At 41.3% G+C, this 21,453-nt stretch overlaps 1 protein-coding gene across 4 annotated transcripts in view; it reads right to left on the bottom strand.

Moving 5' to 3' along the window:
- The window catches only part of ARHGEF9 (Cdc42 guanine nucleotide exchange factor 9), a 130,794-nt gene that overhangs the window by 24,913 nt on the left and 84,428 nt on the right, over positions 1 to 21,453 (bottom strand). For all 4 annotated transcript variants that reach the window (XM_010372291.2, XM_030934403.1, XM_010372292.2 and 1 more), the window contains 2 exons: positions 17,711 to 17,842; positions 1,010 to 1,253 (listed from right to left, as the gene is read on the bottom strand). In XM_010372291.2, the coding sequence (XP_010370593.1) occupies positions 1,010 to 1,253; positions 17,711 to 17,842 (376 nt within the window). The remainder of the gene's footprint in view (positions 1 to 1,009; positions 1,254 to 17,710; positions 17,843 to 21,453) is intronic.

Below are 21,453 nucleotides of genomic sequence, written 5' to 3'. Positions count from 1 at the left end.
AGAAGCAATCTGATTCCAATGAGACTCAAAGTGAGTTATTAATGTGCACTCTACCCAAGTTCTGAGGAGAAGACTGGAGTTAGATTTGTCTTTCTGACCATCCTTTCTTACCTCTGGACAATTTCAATCACCAACATGGAAGGATAAGAGAACCCTTTTGTACCAGGATTCAATGAGTAGGCCCATTTTTCTAGAGACGATTTCCACAAACTTGAGCACACAGGCATTTTAAAGTACAATTTCACTCCCATAAGCAATGAGGCAAAGTCAGAAACTGTATGTCTTCTCAGGGAATTAACAAGTCTGGTTGCTTGGTATTTTTTATGACAGAAAGGCAGGACCATGAGCAAGAGACCAGACAGTACTTTATAAGTCACAAAGCTATAACCAATGGCATCTAAATCCCACAGTTGGGAGCAGCATGAAAAATATCTCTACTATCTATATCCCTTCTGGAAAAGAGAAACAATTTATTGTAAGGCAAAAAAAGTATATTTCAGTGTGATTCGAAATCATGAAAATGGTCATGGTTTTAGGTCCTGTTATATTTTCTATAGTTTACTTTAAATACTTCCACACAGAAAGTGTGATGTGTATGTGCATATTATTTTAATCTATAGTCTAGGGGGATTTAGTTAACATCTGAAGTATCCTAATCAGGAGTACAAACTATATACCTAATGACAGAGAGCTGAGGCTTTATGAAGATTACAGAACAGGTAGTGTAACTGATTTTTGTTTATTTGCTAATAAATGTATGTTTGGGACAATCAAGCCTGAGGCCAGCTTTCAGTGTGATATCCTTAGCTAGTAGGGGAGGACAACCTACCACTGACTAATGGAAGCTATTAGTACTTACCAAAAACAACCTAATAATAAGGAACCACCAAAGTAGCTTAAGTCAGTTCACAACAGAAATCTTCCCTCTGACTCCAGGAAAATGGAAACCAATTCAAACCTCCTATGTTCTTCATAGCCATATTCTTCTTTCTACCCTCAGGTCACTTACCGATTTTTTCATCTTCCTGTACCATTTTCCTCTCTTCTCTGAAAGCCCTGAGCCAGCGTATTTTTTCCTCCAGCTTCTTGGCAAAGAAGAGATGTATCTCCTCAGTCTCCTTGTTGTGAAGCTTGAAGGCATTCTTCATGCTGACATTAAAGTCATCATCTCTGCCATCCTCAATGTCAACTACCTCATATTTATCCATGTCAATGCGGCCTTTGTAGTACAGGATGTCTCTCCGGATTAGGTCCTAGATGGGAAGGAGAGGTTTCTTGAAGGTATGTGCAGGGTGAGTACTAGAAGAGTTGGCACATAGGCACAGCAGAATGCTAACACTGTCACCATTTTGCAGTAGCAATGGGGGTTTGTTTGTTCTAAATTTGGCCAGGTTATATTAGCAGTCTGACATTGACAGGTTGGTTAATTAGATGCCCAAAGAAAAAGCCTCTGTCTCACCTTGAAAGATCATTTCAGACACCAGAATCAATCCTTGGACGTGTGTGCAAGTCTGCTGATAGGAAGTAGGAAACAGTAAGTCACACAAACACAGCTAGCAAGGGAATCTCCTTTTCTAAAACATCAGCAAGCCCACCAGAGGTATGAAATGAGCTGGCTGGTTGCCTAGAGTGTGTTCAAATATCTGTGCAGGCCAGTGAGACCTGAACATCAGAGGAGGACTGAGTGGTAAGAGTAGCTAGGAGGCCACAGACTGCTGGCAAAGGATTACCTAGGGAGGGTCTAACACTTAGCACTCTGCGGATTTTTAGAAAAGGCCCAGTCTGACAAGAGAAATGGAGGTAAAAGTAAATAAAGAAGTTCACACATCAACACAGATGAATGTCACAAATCTTACGGAGAAAAACAGAAGTTGTAGATGGACACAAACAGTATGTTGCCTATTTGTTATTGCTGTTTTGCTCTCATATATACAAAATTGTATTAATCCTAACCCTAGTCCATGAAACACTCATAATTGGTTCATGCATGGCATTTTTATTTCTCTATTTATTCATTTACTTACTTATTTTAATAATATAAAGCACTGGTGAATCTGCCACTAATCCAAGGCATCTTCCATCCTAAATCCTATGTTCATCATTTCCATGGTTTCCTTTCTATATAGTTTTACCTCATCTATATCTGTTCCCTTGAAAAACATAAAATACAATGCCACATAATGTTTAAAGACACATACGTATGTAGAAAATTATAAAGAAATATGTGACAATGATATATACCAAATTCCAGACAGTACAGAGCAAAAAATGGGGAGGGGCAAGAGAGGAAGGAGAAGAAAAAGAAGCAGAAGAGAGGGTGGGAAGGAAAACTATTTGTAATGAATTATTTCTTAAGGTGGATAGTAAGCATGTGGATACTCATTATATTATTTTTATATCTTTTTGAATGTGAAATATTTAATAAGTTAAAAAAGAAAACAGAGAGACGGATGAAATGACATATAGGCCTATGGAATGTCAGATCTTATAAATATCTTGAAGTGGCCTTTCAGCCCTTCCTCTTCTTGGTGCTGCCCTCAGCCTCCTCTGATAACATATCCCCTGCTGGGAGATGTGGTATGGCTGAGTCAGGCTGAGGAAGGCCCCTATAAGCCCTGTCCTGACAGATGTCTTCAGGCCAACTCTCCCTCCTCTCTGCTTTATCTGCTCTTTCAGTCAGCTGGACAGAGTCAGAAATGCTCATTAATTTTTATTAGCATTTTACAGTTCAATTAAACCATTCCCATTCTACTGAATTGCCTTACTTGACTCACTTCTCAGCTGTGTGCTCCCTATGAAGGATCTTCTTTTGGCCACTTACATTCCCAATCCTAACTCTTCACACTGTGCAGTACACTGAGATTTTCAGTTGGGCTGGGAAAGGCTACCTTGCAGGATTCCCAGCATAGCTCTGTCAACCTCAAAGGCCCAGGCTGGAAAATACAGATGTCATTGAATTGCTTTTGAAAAAATAACAATCATGTTGCTTTTTTTCCTCCTATAATGACTTCATATAAATAAGAAAAGAATATAGATGGATTCTGATCTATTGGTTGTCCCCAGGATCAAGTTCATAGGAGAGGAAGAGTTCAGCTATACAGAGAGGGCCAGTGTTGTCCCAAGCCTATTTCAGAACCTGGGTTCCTTTTACCATGTTCAGTGTGCACAAGCTCAATCCTTGCCAAAAGGATAGAGTGGTTCCCATACGCTGACTTCCACAATTCTCAGGAACACTTTTTGAGACACATGTATAAAAAGTGGGCCCTATCAGGCTAATCTAAGTAAAAAACCAGGACAAGCTAGGGAGAATATATGAATGTAATTTATCTTGATCTCAGAAAGGTTTGAATTGTGCCTTACTATACATAATATAATACATACAAACCTGGAAAGCCAGATCTGAACCACACATTCTCTCTGGACCACATTGCCTAAAACAGGCAGCCTCAACTTCCTTGTTGCTAACTTTAGTCCGCAGCCTCCTTCCACTCCGCCCCCATTCTGAGTTGGTGTGTCATAGTCATTGAGAGCTTTCAACACCTTTGCTAGTTCCCAAAAATAGAAAGAATATGCATGATCTTGGAGCTACATTAAAAGCATCAATTGAACCTCCTATTGTTTCTTTAGATATTTAAGGATGACAAGAAGCTAGAGTGAATTTCTGCTTCTGTGGTGGGGAAACATGACTAGAGAGATGTGTTACTAAAATTATTCCTTTGCCTGTTCTCCCTGGTCCCCTAGATGGTTAAATGTGGGTTTTCAGGCACTAGATTAGTCATAAGCCAAATGTAGAGATGTGATAGGAATAATTAAGAATGACTTACCAGTTCAGGAATTCCAATCAGAAAGAGTAGCTAAGACTATAAGCAGTAAGCAGCATGGAACAAAAGAAAGAGCATGATGTAGAGTCTGAAACCCTGAGTTTGATGCCTTGCTGCTTAACCTATCAGCTGTATGGTTACGGACAAGCCAGTTAACCTCTCTGAGCCCCAATTTCCACAACTAAGAAATGAAGACAGTTTTCCTTACTCTGTAAAATAGCTACAAAGCTCTAATATAAACATGTCATTTCCAGGACATGAGGCCAGACTTGTCCACCAAATACAGCCCTGAGCTTTCTTGCTCCTGGGCCAGTGTTTCATAGCCCTTAAAACCCTCTTTTGATAAACTTAAAAGAAAAAACATCTCACTACCTCCTTTAGCTCATTCAGACTTTCCAAATAATTAAAATATTGTGAGTAAAAATAAGTCAAAGCAATGGTAACTCTGAATATTTTGTCAATTTACATAGCTGCCCCACTGTCCCTGGAAATTCTATACATCCTTTCAGGACACGGTGGTATTTGTCAAATGGTATTTGTCACCAAAATAACAGATATATATTTGGGGTCACACTAATATCTGCTCTCTGGGCCAACCAGGCTTCCTATTCTAATTTTAGCCTTAGAGGTCAAACTTACACATTCTTCTTTCTCAAAGAAACTCCCTGACTGCTCAAGCTGTTGTGGCTCCCCTTCTCCAAATTCTAACACCAATTGTGAAGGCCCTGACATACTACACACTTGACACTTAGCCACCGTGCTCCTCACAGCTTTTAGTTTGCCTGCCCATTAAGGCTGTGCCCAGCACTCTATCTTCTTTGGTCTTGTTTCACTCAGAGGTTGTCCAGAGAAGAACAGCTGACAAAGCCCCGGAGTTTCCTCTGGCTGTCCTCTGCACATGGCAAGGGGACAAAGTCCTCTTGAACCCTGGTTGCCTGTGGTCCTATTGGAACCAGGCTTCCTATATGCCACTTGTTAATGGTAGTCTGAGTGCCTTCCCAGGGACATGGTAAGCAGGTGCTCAAAACAGATGCTACTTGGATCATCACAACTTTCCTGCCTAATGAAGTTTATCATTTCCAATAAAATGCCAGCCTTCCTCTTTTTTCCTTGTGCTCGTCTGAATTGGGAGACATTAAGGGAGCTAGTTCCTCCCCAGGAGGATCCTGGCAATCTGCAGACAGACACTCAGGCTGTGGTCCTAGTCTGTGGCTCCAGCAACAAGTCTACTCTGTCCCTGATGCTACATAACTGAACAGCTGGAAGCTATTTCAATTTGGCCTCACTGGGTATGCCTGGGGTTTAGTAAGACGTTGCAGGATATTCTCTACAAATGATAGATGCTGCAATCTGGGGAATGTAACTGTTCAGGATTGTAGCCTGCTTCATTTGTTTGTAAATAAGGTCCTCCCTGCCCCTTTATAGAGGGGACACTAGTTACTCTTCTCTAGCCTTTTCTCTTCAGATCCTGGGGAAGGTACATGGGGCTTGGACTGGATTTATTTCTCTCACTACTATATTCCAGCATCCTAGAATGCATGCTTAATAATTACAACAAAATAACAACAACAATAACAGCAACAGTGACCCCTTAAATAGCATATATTATGTACCAGGTGCTGTCCTAAATGCTCTGTATTTATTAACTTAAATAATCCTCCAAGGTAGGTACTGTTATAACCCCATCTGATGAGGAACTATAGACATAGAGAAGCTAAGAAGCTTTCTCAGGAATAGAATGCTTATACACTGCTGATGGGAATGTAAATTAGTTCAGCCATGATAGAAAGCAGTTTGGATATTTCTCAAATAACTTAAAAAAGAACTACCTTTTGACCTAGCAATCCCATTACTGGGTATGTACCCAAAGGAATACAAATCGTTCTACCACAAAGACACATGCATGTGTATGTTCATTGCAGCACGTTTCACAATAACAAATACATGGAGTCAGCCTAGATGATGACCAATGATAGACTGGATAAAGAAAATGTGGTACATGTACACCATGAAATACCACAAAGCCATCAAAATAAATGAAATCATGCCTTTTGCAACAACATGGATGGAACTGGAGGCCATTATCCTAAGCAAATTAACACAGGAACAGAAAACCAAATACCACATGTTCTCACTTACAAGAGGGAGCTAAATATTGAGTACACAGGGACACAAAGAAGGAAACAACAGACACTGGGGCTTACTTGATGGTGGAAGGTGGGAGGAGGGTGGGAATAAAAAACCGCCTATCGGTACTATGTTCATTACCTGCATGATGAAATCATTTGTGAACCAAAACCCAGTAAGATGCAATTTACCCACATAACAAATTTGAATATGCAGCCCCTAAAGCTAAAATAAAAATTGGAAGAAAAAACTGAAAATTTTCCGGGAATAAAAGATACTACATGGCAGAGCTTGGCTTTGGGTTCAGGCTGTCCAGCTCCAAAATCTCTGCTTTTGTTTACAATGTGCTATATTGCCTCTAAATAAAAAAGTACTGAACGAATTATTAGTAACACTGCATATATAGTAATAGTATTAATAGCTAACATTCACTAAGTACTTACTATGTGCCAGGCACTACACCTGCATTGTCTCATTTAACCCTCACAACCTCCCTTCCTTGTAGATAAACTGTCATTCCCATTTTGCAAACAAGGGCATAATTATAAGCACAGAAAGTTTGCCCAAGGTCATATAGCTCACAGGAGAAAGGAGATTGCCCTCTAGTCTGGCCCTAGCATCCATGCACTTAACCCTATACTCCACTGCTCCCCACTACCTCAGGTGGTTCTCTCCCAAAGCCTCTTGAGATGACTTCTATCATCAGCCTGATTTGACATTGAGAATGATAAGGACAAAGTTAAAGAATTGGCCCATGGTTAGAAAAGTTAGTAAGAGACAGAGTAAAGATAAGTACCCAGGAGTTCTGGTTTCAAATCCCCTTCTTCTTTCTGCTCCAGCCCCATCTCTATTGCTATTATTGAATTTATAAACTGTCCCAAATAGCTCATCCTCCAAGTCTGACCCTTCAGTGCAAGAAGAAATTGTCCAAATGCAGAAACTTCCCTGAACAGAAGTCTTCTGCCCAACATCATTACATGCTGCTTAGTTCTGATTCCCTTGAATGCGGTGAAAGCAATGAAATAAAGAGCAGTTATGACACATGGGACAATAGCACATGTCCAGACTGGCACAATAGGACAGAGGGTGCAGGAAAAGGGGATCTGCTCCTTTCAACAGTAAATAGTCAAAGAGAAAAAAATCTCCCCAAAGCATCAAAATAATTTCCCAAATAATTACATCAGGAAGAAAATAATAAAACACATCAAAAACTAAAATAAAAATGTAATGAAACAGAGGAGCAGAGACAGACAGTATAGATAATACGAAAAAAGAGAACAGAGTCTTATTTGGATTTTTTGAAAGAAGTTAAAAGAGTGGTGACAGCAAAAATTAAAGAAGGGGTCACATGATTAGAAGCCACTGGTGACTTTCCCACATACTATAATTGCCATTTTAAAGGTACCTTCACATACGCCCACGAGCTCTCTTGCTCTCTCTCTCTCTCTCTCTCTCTCTCTCTCTCTCTCTCTCTCTCTCTCTCTCTCTGAAACAAGCTACAAGCTGCATAAGTTGTTTAAACTGCTCTGAGTGGATTAGTCAATCCCAATTCCCAATGTACAAAACAGGCACATTTTTGAATAAGTGACTGGGAATTAAGGGAATCTTAAGAGTTGGACGAGAACTTGGTGGTGAGGCCACATGATCATGGAAAGAGATCAGTGTTTCAATGTTTACTATACTATCTTTGGCACAGAATAATGTAGCCCATATTTGGGTACGCCTCGTGATAAGGACCTCACTACTTTATAAGGCTATTTCTTTGTTGGAGGTAGGCTAAGATGAGATTAATGAGTACCAGGCACTCTATCAGGCATTTTATACGTATTGATTCCATTTAATCTTCATGACAATCCTGTAGAATAGTTATCATCACCATTTACAATTGATATAATGGAAGTACAAGAAGCAAAAAGTCACTTGCTTGAAATCACATAGTTATCGAGTATTGAAACCAGGATTTGAGCCCAGAATTGTCTGACTACAAACTTTATGCTTTATCTATCACTTTATATGACTTCTGTCTGCAAGGAAACCATGGGAAAATCTGAAATGCAGGAGGATACTCTCTGTCCTGTGCAATCCTCCTATCAACTAATTAAGTTACTGGCAAAACATAAACTGAGTTTTATGGGATATGACTTGTTCTTAGAAAGCCAATGATGACCGCTGTGGCCACTGTATCTCTTTCTAAATGTTCACAGGCTGTTTAACAATCAAGTACAGAATTTTGACAAGCTCAACGGTAATAATGACATAAATAATACCAATGTGGAATCTGGAGCCAGCTTATCTGGATTTAATTCCTGTCTCTATCACTCATTAGCTATTTCATCTTGGGAGAATCATATAACTTATCTAGGTCTCACTTTAGATATCCTTAACATGGAAATAATAATAGTACCTACCTCATAGATTTGTTGTGAGGATTAAATTGAGTTAATAAGTGTGAAGATCTTAGAACAGAATCATAGAAGCACTCAATAAATGCTAGTTCACTAATATTTTATGGTTGATCTCTACTTTCTAGAACATACAATTTTTGCTTTGAAAACTGGTACATTCTCCTATCTATAGTCTTCTCACAGATCTCCTAGAATCCATAATTCTGTCAAGATGACCTACAGCAATTCCACTTGGAACATCTCCAAATTATTTCAGTGCCCTGGGATGTATATTTTTTAAATAACATCATATTTAACTTCTGTTAGACTAGAATACCTATGAAAGTAGAGGTGGTTGGCACAGAAGAGGGGCTCAATATCTACATAATGAAAGAATTCAGAGCAGTAAAGTACTCTCTTACAACCTCAGATCCTTTGGGCTTCAATTCCCTTTGAATCAAGTTTATGCCTTCTTTTCCTTGATAGAGAAGGAATTTATATTCTTCTGTTATCAGCAAACCATCTGCCTCAAATAGGGGGTTGTCAGACTTTTTCTTCTTCATTTGAACATAGCTTTAAAAATAATTAAAATTAAGCATTTTTAAAAATTAATTTTGACTCATTCTAGGATTCATGAAACTATTTTGTCACCCCTGTTAAATATTATATCATATATAAAATATTATATATTATTTAGCCACTTGCTAGGGGTCTTTGTTTCCTCCTTTTTAAATATGAGATCATCAGAAAGCTTAATGTGGCCATATTTCATTATTTAGCATCCTCACCTCCTTTCTTCCCAGTAAAAAGGATTACTGAACTTTCAGATATCCATTTAAATTGTGTGCTTGAGGTAAGTGAAGTGACAGCCTCAGTCACCTTGGCCCAATCCAGACATTCCCTTCCTTTCCTCCATGGATTCTCTTTGTCAAAGGAATTTTCACCTCCACAAAGCCTAGTTCATTCCTCCCAGCTCTATCTCAAGAAAAGAGTCTTTTGTAGTAATGACAAAGGTCCCTAAACAACCCAGCAGACAAAATACCTTGTCTCTTTGCATATCTTCTTTTGGCCCCATGATCATTTATTGAAAAGTTTATCCCTACTTGCTGAATGGAAAGGTTTACTGTAGATAACAAATGGAAATCTTCAAAACAAACATCAGGTAGTTTTTTTTTTTTTTTTAATTATAATGATACTTTAAGTTCTAGGGTACATGTGCATAACGTGCAGGTTTGTTACATATGTATACTTGTGCCATGTTGGTGTGCTGCACCCATCAACACGTCAGCACCCATAAACTCGTCATTTACATCAGATATAACTCCCAGTGCAATCCCCCACCCCTCCCCCTCCCCATGATAGGCCCCGGTGTGTGATGTTCCCCTTCCCAAGTCCAAGTGACCCCATTGTTCAGTTCCCACCTATGAGTGAGAACATGCGGTGTTTGGTTTTCTCTTCTTGTGATAGTTTGCGAAGAATGATGGTTTCCAGCTGCATCCATGTCCCTACAAAGGACAAAAACTCATCCTTTTTTATGGCTGCATAGTATTCCATGGTGTATATGTGCCACATTTTCTTAATCCAGTCTGTCACAGATGGACATTTGGGTTGATTCCAAGTCTTTGCTATTGTGAATAGTGCCGCAATAAACATACGTGTGCATGTGTCTTTAGAGCAGCATGATTTATAATCATTTGGGTATATACCCAGTAATGCGATGACCGGGTCAAATGGTGTTTCTAGTTCTAAATCCTTGAGGAATAGCCACACTGTTTTCCACAATGGTTGAAGTAGTTTACAATCCCACCAACAGTGTAAAAGTGTTCCTATTTCTCCACAGCCTCTCCAGCACCTGTTGTTTCCTGACTTTTTAATGATTGCCATTCTACCTGGTGTGAGATGGTATCTCATTGTGGTTTTGATTTGCATTTCTCTGATGGCCAGTGATGATCAGCATTTTTTCATGTGTCTGTTGGCTGTATGAATGTCTTCTTTTGAGAAATGTCTGCTCATATCCTTTGCTCAATTTTTGATGGGGTGGTTTTTTTCCTGTAAATTTGTTTGAGTTCTTTGTAGGTTCTGGATATTAGCCCTTTGTCAGATGAGTAGATTGCAAAAATTTTCTCCCATTCTGTAGGTTGCCTGTTCACTCTGATGGTAGTTTCTTTTGCTGGGCAGAAGCTCTTTAGTTTAATTAGATCCCATTTGTCAATTTTGGCTTTTGCTGCCATTGCTTTTGGTGTTTTAGACATGAAGTCCTTGCCCATGCCTATGTCCTGAATGGTACTACCTAGGTTTTCTTCTAGGGGTTTTATGGTATTAGGTCTAACATTTCACTCTCTAATCCATCTTGAATTAATTTTCGTATAAGGAGTAAGGAAAGGATCCAGTTTCAGCTTTCTACTTATGGCTAGCCAATTTTCCCAGCACCATTTATGAAATAGGGAATCCTTTCCCCATTTCTTGTTTCTCTCAGGTTTGTCAAAGATCAGATATCTGTAGATGTGTGGTATTATTTCTGAGGACTCTGTTCTGTTCCATTGGTCTATATGTCTGTTTTGGTACCAGTACCATGCTGTTTTGGTTACTGTAGCCTTGTAGTATAGTTTGAAATCAGGTAGCATGATGCCTCCAGCTTTGTCCTTTTGACTTAGGATTGTCTTGGCAACGCGGGCTCTTTTTTGGTTCCATATGAACTTTAAAGTAGTTTTTTCCAATTCTGTGAAGAAACTCATTCGTAGCTTGATGGGGGTGGCATTCAATCTACAAATAACCTTGGGCAGTATGGCCATTTTCACAACATTGATTCTTCCTATCCATGAGCATGATATGTTCTTCCATTTGTTTGTGTCCTCTTTGATTTCACTGAGCAGTGGTTTGTAGTTCTCCTTGAAGAGGTCCTTGACATCCCTTGTAAGTTGGATTCCTAGTATTTTATTCTCTTTGAAGCAATTGTGAATGGATGTTCATTCATGATTAGGCTCTCTGTTTGTCTACTAATGGTGTATAAGAATGCTTGTGATTTTTGCACATTAATTTTGTATCCTGAGACTTGCTGAAGTTGCTTATCAGCTTCAGGAGATTTGGGGCTGAGACAATGGGGTTTTCTAAATATACAATCATGTCATCTGCAAATAGGGAAAATTTGACTTCTTCTTTTCCGAACTGAATACCCTTGATTTCTTTCTCCTGCCTGATTGCCCTAGCCAGATCTTCCAACACTATGTTGAATAGGAATGGTGAGAGAGGGCATCCCTGTCTTGTGCCAGTTTTCAAAGGGAATTTTTCCAGGTTTGCCCATTCAGTATGATATTGGCTGTGGGTTTGTCATAAATAGCTCTTATTATTTTGAGGTACGTTCCATCAATACCAAATTTATTGAGTGTTTTCAGCATGAAGAGCGGTTGAATTTTCTCAAAGGCCTTTTCTGCATCTATTGAGAGAATCATGTGGTTTTTGTCTTTGGTTCTGTTTATATGCTGGATTACGTTTATTGATTTGCGAATGTTGAACCACCCTTGCATCCCAGGGATGAAGCCCACTTGATCATGGTGGATAAGCTTTTGGATGTGCTGCTAAATCCGGTTTGCCAGTATTTTATTGAGGATTTTTGCATTGATGTTCATCAGGGATATTGGTCTAAAATTCTCTTTTTTTGTTGTGTCTCTGCCAGGCTTTGGTATCAGGATGATGTTGGCCTCATAAAATGAGTTAGGGAGGATTTTCTCTTTTTGTATTCATTGGAAGAGTTTCAGAAGGAAAGGTACCAGCACCTCCTTGTACCTCTGGTAGAATTCAGCTGTGAATCCATCTGGTCCTGGACTTTTTTTGGTTGGTAGGCTATTAATTATTGCCTCAATTTCAGAGCCTGCTATTGGTCTATTCAGGGATTCAATTTCTTCCTGGTTTAGTCTTGGAAGAGTGTAGGCGTCCAGGAAATTATCCATTTCTTCTAGATTTTCTAGTTTATTTGCGTAGAGGTGCTTATTGTATTCTCTGATGGTAGTCTGTATTTCTGTGGGGTCAGTGGTGATATCCCCTTTATCATTTTTTATTGTGTGTACTTGATTCTTCTCTCTTTTTTCTTTGTTAGTCTTGCTAGCGGTCTGTCAATTTTGTTGATCTTTTGAAAAAACCAACTCCTGCATTCATTGATTTTTTGGAGGGTTTTTTGTGTCTCTATCTCCTTCAGCTCTGCTCTGATCTTAGTTATTTCTTGCCTTCTGCTAGTTTTTGAATGTGTTTGCTCTTGCTTCCCCAGTTCTTTTTATTGTGATGTTAGAGTGTCCATTTTAGATCTTTCCAGCTTTCTCTTGTGGGCATTTAGTGCTATAAATTTCCCTCTACACACTGCTTTAAATGTGTCCCAGAGATTCTGGTATGTTGTATCTTTGTTCTCATTGGTTTCAAAGAACATCTTTATTTCTGCCTTCATGTCATTATGTACCCAGTAGTCATTCAGGAGCAGGTTGTTCAGTTTCCATGTAGTTGAGCGGTTTTGATTGAGTTTCTTAGTCCTGAGTTCTAGTTTGATTGTACTGTGGTCTGAGAGACAGTTTGTTACAATTTCTGTTCTTTTACATTTGCTGAGGAGTGCTTTACTTCCAATTATGAGGTCAAGTTTGGAATAAGTGTGATGTGGTGCTGAGAAGAATGTATATTCTGTTGATTTGGGGTGGAGAGTTCTATAGATGTCTATTAGGTCTGCTTGCTGCAGAGATGAGTTCAATTCCTGGATATCCTTGTTAACTTTTTGTCTCGTTGATCTGTCTAATGTTGACAGTGGGGTGTTGAAGTCTCCCATTATTATTATATGGGAGTCTAAGTCTCTTTGTAAGTCTCTAAGGACTTGCTTTATGAATCTGGGTGCTCCTGTATTGGGTGCATATATATTTAGGTTAGCTCTTCCTGTTGAATTGATCCCTTTACCATTATGTAATGGCCTTCTTTGTCTCTTTTGATCTTTGATGGTTTAAAGTCTGTTTTATCAGAGACTAGGATTGCAACCCCTGCTTATTTTTGTTCTCCATTTGCTTGGTAGATCTTCCTCCATCCCTTTATTTTGAGCCTATGTATGTCTCTGCATGTGAGATGGGTCTCCTGAATACAGCAGACTGATGGGTCTTGACTCTTTATCCAGTTTGCCAGTCTGTGTCTTTTAATTGGAGCATTTAGTCCATTTACATTTAAGGTTAATATTGTTATGTGTGAACTTGATCCTACCATTATGATATTAACTGGTTATTTTGCTCATTAGTTGATGCAGTTTCTTCCTAGCCTCAATGGTCTTTACATTTTGGCATGTTTTTGCAATGGCTGGTACTTGTTGTTCCTTTCCATGTTTAGGGCTTCCTTCAGGGTCTCTTGTAAGGCAGGCCTGGTGGTGACAAAATCTCTAAGCATTTGGTTATCTGTAAAGGATTTTATTTCTCCTTCACTTATGAAACTTAGTTTAGCTGGATATGAAATTCTGGGTTGAAAATTCTTTTCTTTAAGAATGTTGAATATTGGCCCCCATTCTCTTCTGGCTTGTAGAGCTTCTGCCGAGAGATCTGCTGTTAGTCTGATGGGCCTCCCTTTGTGTTAACCCGACCTTTCTCGCTGGCTGCCCTTAAGATGTTTTCCTTCATTTCAACATTGGTGAATCTGGTAATTATGTGTCTTGGAGTTGCTCTTCTCGAGGAGTATCTTTGTGGCGTTCTCTGTATTTCCTGAATTTGAATGTTGGCCTGCCCTACTAGTTTGGGGAAGTTCTCCGGGATGATATCCTGAAGAGTGTTTTCCAACTTGGTTCCATTTTCCCCCTCACTGTCAGGCACCCCAATCAGATGTAGATTTGGTCTTTTTACATAATCCCATACTTCTTGCAGGCTTTGTTCATTTCTTTTTCTTCTTTTTTTTTTTTTCTGATTTCTCTTCTCGCTTCATTTCATTCATTTGATCCTCAATCGCTGATACTCTTTCTTCCAGTTGATCGAGTCGGTTACTGAAGCTTGTGCATTTGTCATGTATTTCTCGTGTCATGGTTTTCATCTCTGTCATTTCGTTTATGACCTTCTCTGCATTAATTATTCTAGATATCAATTCTTCCACTCTTTTTTCGAGATTTTTAGTTTCTTTGTGCTGGGTACATAATTCCTCCTTTAGCTCTGAGAAGTTTGATGGACTGAAGCCTTCTTCTCTCATCTCGTCAAAGTCATTCTCCGTCCAGCTTTGATCCATTGCTGATGATGAGCTGCGCTCCTTTGCAGGGGGAGATGTGCTCTTATTTTTTGAATTTCCAGCTTTTCTGCCCTGCTTTTTCCCCATCTTTGTGGTTTTATCTACCTCTGGTCTTTGATGATGGTGATGTACTGATGGGGTTTTGGTGTAGGTGTCCTTCCTGTTTGATAGTTTTCCTTCTAACACTCAGGACCCTCAGCTGTAGGTCTGTTGGAGATTGCTTGAGGTCCACTCCAGACCCTCTTTGACTGGGTATCAGCAGCAGAGGTTGCAGAAGATAGAATATTGCTGAACAGCGAGTGTACCTGTCTGATTCTTACTTTGGAAGCTTCCTCTCAGGGTTGTTCTCCACTGTGTGAGGTGTGGGGCGTCAGTCTGCCCCTAGCGGGGGATGTCTCCCAGTTAGGCTACTCAGGGGTCAGGGACCCACTTGAGCAGGCAGTCTGTCCCTTCTCAGATCTCAACCTCCGTGTTGGGAGATCCACTGCTCTCTTCAAAGCTGTCAGACAGAGTCGTTTGCGTCTGCTGAGGTTTCTGCTGCTTTTTGTTGTTGTTGTTGTTGTTTAGCTGTGCCCTGTCCCCAGAGGTAGAGTCTACAGAGACAGGCAGGCTTCCTTGAGCTGCTCTGAACTCCACCCAGTTCGAGCTTCCCAGCGGCTTTGTTTACCTACTTAAGCCTCAGCAATGGCGGGCGCCCCTCCCCCAGCCTCGCTGCTGCCTTGTGGTTAGATCGCAGACTGCTGTGTTAGCAATGAGGGAAGCTCCATGGGTGTGGGACCCTCCCGGCCATGTGTGGGATATAATCTCCTGGTGTGCCTGTTTGCTTAAAGCGCAGTATTGGGGTGGGAGTTACCCGATTTTCCAGGTGTTGTGTGTCTCAGTTCCCCTGGCTAGGAAAAGATTCCCTTCCCCCTTGCGCTTCCCAGGTGAGGCAATGCCTCGCCCTGCTTCAGCTCTCGCTGGTTGGGCTGCAGCAGCTGACCAGCACTCATTGTGCAGCACTCCCTAGTGAGATGAACCCAGTACCTCATTTGAAAATGCGGAAATCACTGGTCTTCTGTGTTGCTCGCGCTGGGAGTTGGAGACTGGAGCTCTTCTTATTCGGCCATCTTGCTCCGCCCCCAACATCAGGTAGTTTTAACGGCCTTTGAACAATTCGGCTATAACTGCTCATGTTCTGGGAAGACAGTGTCAAGAACACCCAGGTATACGGAGTTAGTAGCCTTTATACTCCAGACTCTAGGCTGGCTGTGTCTTGGGAAGAAAGCCTATGGTTCTTGTAAAAACAAGAAAGCTCCCTTCTGTGGGAAGCTATGATTGCTTCGAAGTTTCTCTTGTTTTCATCATCCCTGTTATATGCTTCCCCCACCCTGTCAGCTTGGCTGGTTTGAATCCCCAGCCCTGACTTGACTTCTAGTTTCTTCCTAATCATTGGCTCCCACAATATGTGGCTTAGACTTGGCTCATTACTCCATCTTGGTCTCCCACTGCCCCTTGGGTTCTAAGTTAAGCCCATTGTTTATCTTGTTTCTTCCCCTTTGTTTTTGGCTTCTGACTCATTGTTTTATGTTCTGAATCCTGGTCTATCTCTTATAGCCACTGCTTTCTAGAGCCTAGTTTCACACTTTAGTTAAAGTAATCCCAGCTTTGGCTAACAGATGCCAAAATTAATGGGGCCTGGGGGTGCAGAACTATAAAATAAGCCAGGTTCCTATTTGTTTACTGTCTCTATGGCTACTTGTTCTAAGTGTAAACACCTTAGTGGGAAGAATAGGCACATTACTGTTAATGACATGGCTGATATGCTGAGAATTTCCATGGCTGCCTAAATTAACCCTCAAAAATCCTACCTCCTGATTTTATGAAAGTCCTGAGAAGCGTTGGGAAAGCTAAAAAGAAGCATTAGTGTTTGGCTGAGTTTCAGATTCATAAAAGTTCTCTGTTTGAGGGTCAGCTCCATACTAAGGTAAGTTATTATCCCCATTAACTGACTGGCTATTGGTTCCAGAGTGGACATTCAGAGCTTATCACCAAACACTGAGGCAGTCTGAACCTAAGCTTGGTTTTTTTCCCCTCAATCCACTGTCAAAGCAAATGGATAAAGATTCAATACAAGATATGCCACACACATACACACACAGAGGACAGGGGGCTTAAAACAATTATGTGGTTCATGATCCAGCCCAGAAAAATATAACACTATTTACCCTGGTATTTTGTGACTCAGCACTCCTCTTCAGAGGCATTCACTACTGGGTGAAGGAGAGGGCAAAGGGACTGGATGATGGCAAAAGAGCCAAGGGTAGGATGGTGAATCTGTAACGTCACTCTAAGCATTCTGGTTTCTTCCTCCATTTTTACTTTCCCTGGTCCCCAATTCTTCCCAATCAGTCCCTGGAGCCAAAACTGGTCTGAACTCTGCTATGAGTGAGGAAGTAGGGGGAAGAGTATCCCATAAGGAGGAGTGACACTTAGAACATATGCCACCTTTCCCAGCCTCACCAAGGAGAAGAGTCCAAGAAACTAACATTCACAGTTATCCAGGAGTCAGTGACAAGAGTAAGACCTCTCCTCAAATGGATTACAAAGAAAGAAGAGTGGAGAAGAGCACAGTTGGGAGTTGTGGGGAACCAGTGCACCTTGTATAGGAAATAGGTAGAGGCATGGAAAAAATTCCTATATTACAAAGGTACCTACCTGCCAAGGCAAAAGTAGGAGGCTCCTTGTTGGTTCCCAGGGCAGGGAGGGGCCACATGGCCAGAGCCATTAGAGTGGAAATGAGGGAAAGTGCTCAGGGAAACTACTATTTACCAACTAAGATAGACATATTTCAATATTTTTAACAAATGGTGCAGACCAGCAGCTCTGGGTAGAAGAAAGTGAGAAGGAGCACCCCAGGGTCATTAGGGCAAAGGGTAAGAAAAATACCAAGACAAAATGTACCGACTTCAGAGTTTTTCACTGCCCACAAGCCAACCCTGCCTGTGACATTCATGCCACATTAGTGCTCCTGATACAGAACTGCTGCAAATCTCCTGTCTGTTTTCCACCCATCAGTATTTGCCCACTTTGTTGGGAGCCTGGGGATGATGAAGAGGAGGGTCCGGTACCCCATTAGGTACCCATCTCCCTCAGGGAAGAAGGGGGCAGGGTTACCTTCTTGCAGAGGACCATCTGGTGGTCAAACAGGAAGAAGACCCGCTGCTGGTTGCGGCCGTAGGGCTGGTAGATCCAGGCCATCTCCCCAGTGTAGATCAGCTCCGAGCTCCTGTCTAGGATGTCCTCGCCCTGGGAAGGACATGCGATGATGAGAGGCAGCCAGGCAGAAGGATGGCACCATCACCTGCCTGGAGGCACCCAAGGCTGGGCATAGACTGGGACAGTAGGAGGCCAGAAAGGCCCTGGTAGAGACAGAGGGAGAGAGGGACTCCTGGGACTCCTCAGAAAGCTTTACAGCTCTGTGAGCTAGGAAGACCCAATTTCTTATGCACCCCAAGGCCAAATGTGCCCCGCCACCCGGGAGTGCTACAGCTTTTCTACGCCAGTTTCCCTCTGGTCCTATAAGTTCTCTGTCATATATATGTGTGTGTTTGTGTATGTGTATGGAGAGGGGGAGAGAGAGAGAGAGAGAGAGGATATATATATATGTGTATATATATGATATGTATATATAGTATCATATATATGAGATATATATATATATATAAAATCTCCATCTCTCTTCTCTATAAATCTCTTTTTCTGTTCCAGTCTCTCAATCCCTGTTCTGGTCTCTGTCTCTTTCTAATACTTAAAGAATAGGCCTTAATCTCACTGCTTCCCACATGAGTAGAAGGAAACGGGAGGACAAGAAGGAAGATGGTAACAGAGGGAGAGAAAAAGAACCCACTCCCCTCTTATAATTGATTTTCCTTCTCCTCTCAGTTCACCCAAATCTACTGATTGAATAAGAAACTTAATTGCCACATGCTTCCTTGGTCTGTTATCCAGACAGCCTAGAACTACTTCTCCTCCTTGCTACAAACAGTCAGACACAAATAGGCACCAAGACACCTGAGTCCTAGCTAATTCAATTCTATAGAGTTTCCAAGTCCTACCCCTTCTTTATGGCAACTCTGATAGGTCAGAAGTATGTTGCGGTGTGTGTCAGATGTCAAGGTAGACCTGGCCCCTGTCCTCAAGGAGCTTATGTCTTCATGGAAGAGATGAATGCAAGTATGCTCAAAACTCATGAAACACAAGGCAAACCAGCACCAAAGTTGTGGGCACAGGGGTGAGTGTTCCAGGGCCTATGTGAAGATAAGGACAAAGAGCAGTGTCCCAAGACACAGAAGAATTAATATTTCCTGAGCACCTATATGGGTCAGACAGTGTGCCAGATATTTTCAATCTATCTTATCTGAGCCTCATGATAGCCCTGGGAAGTAAATATTCTTGCTCCCATTTTACAGTTTGAGGTACAAAAAGATCAAGTGATAAGCCAAAGTTGCCCAACTAGTTAGTTACAGGTCCATGACCCAACTCCAATCTCTGGGGTTCCATAGAGTATGCTCACTCCTTGTACTACATTATACTGTCTTTAGGCCAAAAAGGCATTGGAGAACCTGCTCCTTCCTCTCTCTAGGTGTCAGTTTTCCCAGACGTAGTATGAGGATGATCTTCATGGTCTCAGTGCTGATACCTTGATGCTAAGATCTCAGCTTTACACCCAAAAGCTTCAAGGCAAGGTTAGAGATAGAGACCTTCATACCTCCCAGAGATAATCAGAGGCAAACACAGATCAGGCAGGGTAGTAGGCCAGAGAGTGGGGCATCTAGAAATGGTGTATTCGAGCATACCATTTTTTTCCCCAGTCTAAAGGATGGGAAGGAAAGGGGGAACTCAGTAGAATTATTTTCTAATAATAGAAACCCGCCCCTACCCCGAAAAAAAAAAAAAAAAAAAAAAAGGCTTAGAAATACTGCTTCAACTCTAGGCTCCAGACTTAGCCTCAATATTACCTACGAACTAGGTAAACACTCCTTCTAGAGAGGCTGACATACTAGCACAGAACCTCTGGAGGCCTGATACTGGGAAAGAAAGCCACCAGGGTTGCAGTGCAACCTGCTCCCCAGTGATTTCCTGCTGGAGGGATGGGAAGCTGAGAGAGGTTCTCGCCCTGATGCAGGCTAGGAAGATGTGCTACAGTCCACTTTGAATATGTGTGAAGTCCAAATAAAGTCATAAAAGAGAGCCAATGCCATAAGAAGACAGTCAGAATGACTTTTAAATATACCATTTACTAAATGTGGATGATACGACCAGGAGGGCTACCCAGTATTATCTGGTCTATCCACTCCACCAGTCAGGGGCGTCTCAACTCTGAATTTCTTTGTTTGTTTGTTTTTTGGAGACAGAGTCTCCCTCTGTCGCCCAGGCTGGAGTGCAGTGGCATGATCTCGGCTCACTACAAACTCTGCCTCCTGACTTCAAGGGATTCTTGTGTCTCAGCCTCCCAAGTAGCTGGCATTACAGGCGTGCGTGTGCCACCATGCCCAGCTAATTTTTGTATTTTTAGTAGAGATGTTTTGCTATGTTGGCCAGGCTGGTCTCAAATTTCTGACCTCAAGCAACCCACCCACCTCAGCTTCCCAAAGTGCTGGGATTACAGATGTGAGCCATGGTGCCCAGCCTCAATTATATTTTAATTACTTGCAACATGTAACTCCACCAAGTAGAAAGAAAAAATTAAAATAATACTCCTCTATGCTCACCAACCAGACTAACTTTGAGCAACACACATAGTCTCTCTATAACTCAGTTGCCTCATCATTGAAATGTTGATAATAACAGTACCAACTTCATTTGGGTGCTGTGAGGATTATTTAAATTAAAACATATAAAGTGCCTAGAAAGTACACATCACACTATAAGCTCAACATAAGTGATATTTATTATCTTGACTATTACTGTGTGCTCCAGTTTCCATACCTATCCTGTCTCCTAGTAATATAGCAATCCAGTAAGTGATGTTTTGTTATTACCCCAAAACCAAGGTCAAAGAAATTGGAAGTAATTTTCCCAAAAGGGCAGAAGCTAGGTCAGAAGCTCTCCAAAACCTATGCTCTTATCCACCAAACCACATTAGAATGATGGCCCCCACCCAATCTCCTCCCACCATCGCCAACCCAGGGGAACAACCAGCTGCCATGGAAGATTTCTAAGGTGAGAATCTCAAAAGACCTGGGCTCTGAGTCCAATGCTGCTACCAACTCACTCTCGAGTTGGAAAGTAGCTTAAACTCTCACAATCTGTTTCCTCATTTGTAGAGTGGGAATATTAAAACAGTTCCTATTTGACCCACTTCACATGGCTGTTTGAGAGCATCAAATGAGTTCATGGAAAGGAGACAGTCCTCTCATTGTTTAGAGATCTCACCCTTGTTTCCTCTGCTCCACTTACATAACACATCTCTTTGTCTTGCCCCCAAAAGTACAACTCCTTCCAAAACTCCCCAACTGTGGGCCTTCGGATCTGTTCCCTTCCTCCAGGATTTTGCCCACACTGTTCCCTCTGCTGGAATATGTTTGTCCCCACTAGATATTCAAGGCCACATCTCATTGATCTCAATATCCTCATTGCCCAGCATAGGGTCTGGCATATGAGGGGAAATGCTCAAAATATAAATCTCATAATTTCACATATTTGCTCAAAAACCCTCCAGTGGCCCCCATCTCACTCAAACTAACAAGTCAGTCTTATGAAGACAGGATCTGACCTCCAGTCACCTCCCTAACTTCATCTGCTCCCACTCTCTTGCTCACTTACTCTACTCTGGGCACAATGGCTTCTGTGTTGTTCCTTTAGCACACACTCCCATATTTCAGAGTCTTTGTGTTTGTTTTCACCTCTGTCTGGAA

This window comes from Rhinopithecus roxellana, chromosome 7, assembly GCF_007565055.1.
Source record: "Rhinopithecus roxellana isolate Shanxi Qingling chromosome 7, ASM756505v1, whole genome shotgun sequence".
In the NCBI taxonomy this organism is placed as follows: Eukaryota; Metazoa; Chordata; class Mammalia; order Primates; family Cercopithecidae; genus Rhinopithecus; species Rhinopithecus roxellana.
This window is presented reverse-complemented; position numbering and strand designations above follow the sequence as displayed.